This window comes from Seriola dumerili, unplaced genomic scaffold, assembly GCF_002260705.1.
Source record: "Seriola dumerili isolate Sdu_G_001 unplaced genomic scaffold, Sdu_1.0 BDQW01000081.1, whole genome shotgun sequence".
Taxonomy (NCBI): domain Eukaryota; kingdom Metazoa; phylum Chordata; class Actinopteri; order Carangiformes; family Carangidae; genus Seriola; species Seriola dumerili.
Window position 1 is genome coordinate 599,945 of NW_019174336.1, and position 7,283 is coordinate 607,227.

The 7,283-nt window shown below is 41.4% G+C and overlaps 1 protein-coding gene across 1 annotated transcript; it reads left to right on the top strand.

Annotated features, from left to right (window-relative positions):
* Positions 1-436: 436 nt before the first annotated feature.
* thap1 (THAP domain containing 1) lies at positions 437-6,593 on the top strand. Its single transcript, XM_022744465.1, has 3 exons — positions 437-676; positions 1,780-1,972; positions 5,527-6,593. The coding sequence occupies exons 1-3, from the start codon at positions 606-608 to the stop codon at positions 5,923-5,925; spliced, it is 663 nt and encodes a 220-aa protein (XP_022600186.1). The 5' UTR covers positions 437-605; the 3' UTR covers positions 5,926-6,593.
* The last annotated feature ends 690 nt before the right edge of the window (positions 6,594-7,283 follow it).

Here is a 7,283-nt window from a genome sequence, read left to right on the forward strand (position 1 = left end):
TAAAAGCAAAAATGAAAAGGTGTAATTAGTAAAACATCTGGTTTTAGAGCCTTGGGATTGTTATTTTGTCTAAAACATTAGTGTGTAAAAAGTGACAGTGACTCTTGGCACTGTTATTGCATCCTCTGTTGTCAAAGTCAAAATAAACAGCCATCTTTCATGTTTGGTGTCAAAGTGACCCCAGCATTTTAAACATCAGCATACGTATATACCTACATATGAACACACATATGTATAACATAGGAGGATTAACACTCTCTTCCTCTGGCCGTGGTGACCTCTGTTTGCTAGGGTTTGTCCTTGTGCCTCCAGGATTTTGACTGTAATCTGAAAAACAGAAAATGATCCAGTCATTCCTTGTGCTGTTCTAGATGGTGCACTTCTTTCCAGAAGGTGGCAGTAGTGACACATTTAGGATGCAAGCTGCCGTAAAACCCCCGAAGACGAAGAAGAAGCAGAAGGAAGTAGACGAAGAAGAAGCAGCAGGAGCAGAACTATAGCCTCTGGAGGATCAGGGGTTATAAGGCAGCTTCAGGAGGACCACCAGTTCTACGAGGCTGGTAGAGTGTGGATCGGGGTGTGTGAGCGCTGCTCGGGCAGAAGCCATGGTTCAGACGTGCTCAGCGTACGGATGTAAGAACCGCTACCACAAAGACAAAGACATCTCCTTCCATAAGTAAGTTCTTTAAACCGTGAGTGTGAGCTAGTCCGCGTTAGCTGTCCAGACATGGTGGAAGAGCACCGTGAACACTACAGAGAGTTCACCAACCTGCGTTTACTGATCAGTCTGTGTAAAGCGTCACGGCTCAGTGCTGTAAGTGTCACGTCAGTTCTCCCGTCGGTAGATTTCACTGGTTAAATCAGCTCAACTCAACAAGCACCATTAATCTCTTTAATAAATGTCAAGTCTTGTATCAAGTTCTTCTGCCAGTCGCACACTCCCTGCACCAAAGTAAGTAGTAACATAGATGGAGGTTATGGTGGCGATACACACACAAGACATTTCATTCACCTAATTTTGTTTTATTACATTAAACATGTTGGTTAAAACATATTATTATATTCTCTTAGCGTGTTTGTCTTATTCAGAAATGCAAGAATGTAAATTGCCATCACTTCTGAGTGGAGTTTGGTTACAGTCCCTGATGTGTAGGACTCCCTTGCTGGATCAAGGTTAACATGTGGAGACCTTTTTCAACAGTCTTTGATTCAGTGATCATAAAATAATACAGAAAAAAATATCAGGAATGAAACTATTAATGAAAAAAGAAGAAGAAATGTTGCAAACATTAAAATTAGAATGAAAAAGAGGTTTCTGTGCTTTTTTAGATGATAATCCTGGTGCTTTCTGATCTGTTAGTCCCTTTAGTGAACAGTTTCATTTCATGCTTGAATGGCTGAATATTGGGTTTCCTCTCAGACAATTTACATTTATGGATATAAAACTTACCATATAAAATGGGAAATTTTCAAATAAAGACATGGCTCTCTCCATATCATGGAGACACAATAGAGAATGTATCAAATACATATTTAGCATCAGTCCAGAACAATTAAACATAAATGAACTCAAAATGAATCTAGAATAGTTTATGTACCAGTATCACAGAATAAACAGGATTCAGACAGATCATATCTATATTTTATATTAAGTGGTTTGTTAAATAGATAAAATGTAAAATTTTATCCCACTGATGATAAAATAAATCCTGAAGAGAGAAAACAAAATCCAAAGTATACGTTAATATTTCTCTCTTTTTGTTTGTTTGACTTTCTCAGGTTTCCTCTTGCACGTCCAGATGTTTGTGGTAAATGGGTGGCAGCGATGAGAAGGAACAACTTCAAGCCGACAAAGTACAGCAACATCTGCTCGCAGCACTTCACCAAAGACTGTTTCAAGAGAGAGTGCAACAACCGAGTGCTGAAGGAGAACGCCGTGCCATCCCTCTTCACCTTCAGCCTCAGCATCAAGGTGAAGTCCACACACTCCTGACTGAAGAGTGGAGAAAGAAAACTGTCTAAATGTTTGATCAGAAACTTTCTGATTTTAAATTCTAAGTTGAATAGTTGTTTATCATTTGAATTTATGTTATGGTCAAACATTATCAGTCTCTGTTAGATCCGTTTAGCTTTCACATCACAAACAAACTGCACCAAGTCCGAGTGGCTTTTCAGGTGTTCTTGGTCTTGTTGTTTAGTTGGTTGTTTGACAGGCAGCTTTCACACAAGCCTAAGTGATGCCAGCTAAACTGGCAACCTCCCCACAGTTAATTTGAGCCAAACTACATCCCACATGGAACAAGCCGCGATACATCAAGTATATTCGATATATTGCCCACCCCTTTCTAATGGGTGAATGCTCCCAAGCTGGAATAATGGGTGGTATTCCCATTTTTTGGCCTGGTGAAAATTTACATATGTAATGGGTCTCGCGCATGGGTGTGGCAGAATGGCTCGATAGCGCCACCTAGAAATTTTTAGAAATTGAGCCCCTGCTCTGTGTTTCATCTACATGCACGAAAATTTGTAGGCAACTCGCTATAATTCCAGCAAGTGTTGTCCAAACTGCCCCAAACATTAGACATATGATAAGAGTCCTGAACACACCTTCATGCCCATATTTGGTAATACTCATGGCAGCATGTTGTTGTAACATCATGTTTGACTGTTTAGTTTACCCTTCCTAGGAGGTTGACCTGGCCCTCATCAACAACAAAATACTTTCTAGACCCTGATGATACTTTATTGTGAAAATTGTGAGTTTTCATTCAAGGGTGTGGCTCTGGTGACGAGGTGAATATGACATGTCCATTAATTATTGTCAAATTTCAATAGAATTGTCAGTTTAATCTCAATTTAATACCTATGCAATGGAAAAAATCCTTTTTCTGCTTGAGGAGGGACTTGATGTTACTGGTGATCCAGGGTTGGTTGTTTGGAAAGCAGGACATTCCAATCTGTGCACTCAAAACAGTCCTTTAGACACTCACTGGCCTCCAGGGTCCAGTTCCTGAATGAGTGGGTGGTTGCAGCCTGCCTCAGTACACAGGGCTTGTAGGAAGGCTGAAGAAAAACCAGATTATGATCTGATCTGCCAAGTGGTGGTAGAGCTGAAGCAGTGTAGGCCTCCTTAACATTTGCATACAACAGATCAAGTGTCTTATTTTCCTTGTGGGACAGTCAACATACTGAGTGAAGCCAGTCAGGTGAGAAGTGAGAGTGACATGGTTAAAATCCCCAGATATTGCAATGAATGCATCAGGGTGCTGGGTCTGTACTCTCACAACAGTCTCGTGGTTGAATGTAAACATCAATGGCGACGATGTGTGAGAACTCCCTCGGTACATAGTACGGTCTAAGACCAACTGCCAACAGTTCAATATCCCAACAGCAGATCTTCTCCTTCACTGTGGTATGACTGGGGTTGCACCATCTATTGTTCACAAGCAGAACCAGTCCTCCACCTTGATTCTTCCCACTTGCTCTGGCGTCTCTGTCCGCTCGTACTGCAGTGAAGCCGGGTAAATCCACACAACGGTCGGGAGTGTTGCCGTTTAACCAGGTCTCCGTGAAACACATGAGACACACTCACGATATGCTCGCTGGCTCTTCACAAGTGTCTCCAGTTCATCACACTTGTTAGCCAGGGAGTTGACATTTCCCATGAGGATCGTTGGTAGAAAAGGCTTATATCTCCATCTCCTAGCCTTTAGCTTGGCCCCGTCTCTGCATCCACGGTACGGCTCCTTATGGGAAGTATGGGATGTTTAACTCCATATCTGGTAAACTTTAAAGCCAGGAGTTCTTCCTTTGTGTACATTATTTTCTCCATCATCAGACGAAACAACAACGTAGAACAAAAAATGTCAATCGACAAAAAAATCTCGAGGTGAGCCGGAGTGCGAGGGCCCGCTCAACACTGCTTGCAGTTTTACTGTTATCTAACTGTTACTTTCACTATGTTCTTGATTAATCTGTGTGGTTTATCTATAATATGTCAAAAATTGTGAAAATGCCCATTATAGTTTCCCACAGCCTAAAGTGATGTCTTGAAGTGTCTTGCTTTGTCCAACCAACAGTCCAAAAACCAAACATGCTAAATTTACTATTGTATTTGACAAAGAATTAAATTGAGAATTAAATCTTGACATATGAGGAGGACCCTAACCAACCAACCAGTTGTTTGCAATTTTTGCTTAAAAAATAACTAAAACAATGATTTGATTATCAAAATAGTTGCTGATGAATCTTCTGTCATCTAATTGATTATCTCTTGATCTACAGAATATCTGGGGTTTGGGAGAATAATGAACAAAACACATTGAAGATTATCACAATAATTTTCCCTGCACTGAGTGAACGTTCATGTCCCGCCAGCGCGTCTGTATTAATGACATGTTGGATTTAGTGTGGATAATTTTCAGTACTTTTTGAAGGTTCTGGAGCTGTGGGGATGGGACTTGACGCACTGAATGTCAATGATTGGATCAAGTATACATGCTCATTGTTACACTGTCATCTTTAAAAACCACCAAATCAGCAAACACATTATTATGCATTATCTAGAGATTCTGTGTCTCACCTATTTTTCATTTGTGACATGTCTCCCAGCAGAGACAGACAGAGAAAAGACCTGTTGATATTACAGTGACATCATAGCAGCAACATCACATAAAACTGACTCCTTCCACTATAGTCTCTATGTCTAGGCTGAATCTGAATATGACACAAACATGAAAAAATATAGATATATTTTTTAACCATTTCAGCAGCTGCATGTGGAGAAAGTGACATTTTTGTGACATTTTCGGTCAAAAATGAATCCGAAATTAATTTATAATGAAAAGAAATCCAACATTCCAGTAACCTGCAAACTCTATGTAGAGAGACAGAGCTGCAGCAGCAGAGACACAGCCGTTGTGAACACAGGTACATGCAGGTGAGCTGCAGCAGGTCAGCAACAGCAGCCAGCACACACACACAACATAGGCAGTGTGTCAGCAGACTGGAGTCCTGGAGGAACTTTACCCCTGGAGAAGCTCTTTAAATCATATTGTTACAAAAAACAAAATGGTCTAAGATAAGATAAGATGAATCTTTATTGATCCCCCGTAGAAGAAATTCATATTTGACACAGCAGCACAAAAGAATAGCAGCAACAAGGGGAAAATGTGTTGAGAAATAAAATAAGAATAGAAACAGAATCAAAATATACAAGATAAAATAGAAATAGTATATACAATATAAAAATAAATAATTAAGTGGTTGTGTGGCTTGTGCATAGCAGTCTTGAGGTTTAAGGATTGAGTTTTAGACTGTGGGTGCAGTGGTGTTGTGCAGTCTGATGACATGGTCCAGTCCTCATTTTCAAATAATTGCACAATCTCATCAAAGATAAATCCAACCAAAATAACAAATCAATCCTTCACTTGTTAAGTTTATTAAGACTAGGTCTGGATAACTACATGTTATTCTGCATTAATTGGGGAATCGGCATCATAAGTCTGTGTGTTATCTGTCTGACAGTCAGAGACCTTGGAGCATCCCTTCCCCTCAGAGATCCACTTCCCCCTCTCTCTGCCTCTGACCTCTGATCCAGTGGTGGAGGAGGAGGAGCCTGAACCTGTGAGGAGCCTGCCTGACACCCACTGTGACACGGCGTCGGTCTCCTGCGACCACAACTACACGGCGGAGGACTCCGCGCGGCAGAAGAGGCGCATTGAGCTGCTGGAGGAGCAGCTGGAGCGTCTGAGGAAGAAACTGAAGACGACGCAGCAGAAGTGTCGGCGGCAGGAGAGGCAGCTGAAGAGGCTGAAGGCCGCCTGTGATGTGCCAAGGACCAGTTGTGAGCCACCTGCAGCGTTTGGCGAGGGATACGTGATTTTACCCAAACAAATCTACCACACACTGAAAGGTATCGAGTGATGAGGAGGAGAGGAAGGAGAACATTGCTGTGGTCATACTGACCAGCAGATTAGGTTCTGCTGCGGGTTCCATCTCAGATGTGTCAGCAGCAGCCAGGCAGACTGTTGCTGCTGAGCAAGGCAGTGACTCCGGAGCCAAGAGCTACAGGTTCACTTGTTAGTGAATACAAATGCAGGATGTGGAAAACTTCAGTCTGTGTATTTGGATACAACAAACCCCTTACATATCCTTTTTTTCTTTGCTTTTCATTCTTTGTGTTTTCTGATTAGGCTCCACTGAAAATGACTTTAAACGAAAAGTTCAACATTTAGGGTTTGGCTTTAGAGAGAGCTGCAAACTGAAACCATTTCGTGATGGGTTGGGTGCGGTTGAGGAGTCTCTGCATGGAAGCACTGGGCAGATGGAGTAACTGTTGGTGCAGAAACAGTTTAAATTTGAACCCATAAATCCACAAACTGCTTTTTACATTAGTGTTTGTTTGAAGATTAAACAAATGAGATACAACATATAAACAGTGAGCACTAGAGGTTCTGGGAGATGTATTTTTGAACTTCAGATAGAGCCAGAGTGTTTCCACCAAGCAGACACCTGTAGGGCTGAAAAATGAAGCTAAATTGCAGTTCCTCTAATGACCACTAGAGTCTGGCTCCAACAGTGAGTCAGTCCCCATAGACTCCCATGTTAAAATGTCCAACTTTACAGCAGAAATAAACATGTTTACAGCCTGGTACAACAAACAGTTTTGGTCTCTAGAGCTAATTTCCCCCTTCAGGACAACTGTTTATATAACTCAGCTGTTTACATTTTATTAAGAATGTAAAGTTATGCAGAATTGAGGGTTGCTGGTTTATTGACTAATAGAACATGAGGAAGTCTTTGCTCCTGTTTTTGAGGTGAATGAAATTCTAGTTTTATTTTGTTTATATGTTAGCACTGATTAACAGGTATCGGTGTAAGTGCTTACAGTATCTGGCTTGTTAGCATAGCTGGTTATCTAGCTAATTAGCCAACATATGAATTGGTACCTTGGTTTAGCCTTCGAGCAAGAAGCCTAAACACCCAGCTGTGCTAACAATGCTAACGGGAGCGTATGCTCACACAGTTATTAAACTAGCATGCACCGAAGTCTCAGCTCCACACATGCTCCACCTCTTTGTCCATTTTTTGATTAGCTGGGAGTTAGGGGCGGAGCCAGACACTGCCAAGATGACAGTAGAACAGCTCACTTTGAGCTTCAGAAACCTGTGGGACACGTCACAAAGGCTACGTCCATCTTTATTTACAGTCTATGGTTCCCAGCTGCTTCCAGTCTTTATGCTAAGATAAGATGATCACATTCTTACTCCAGCTTTGTACTA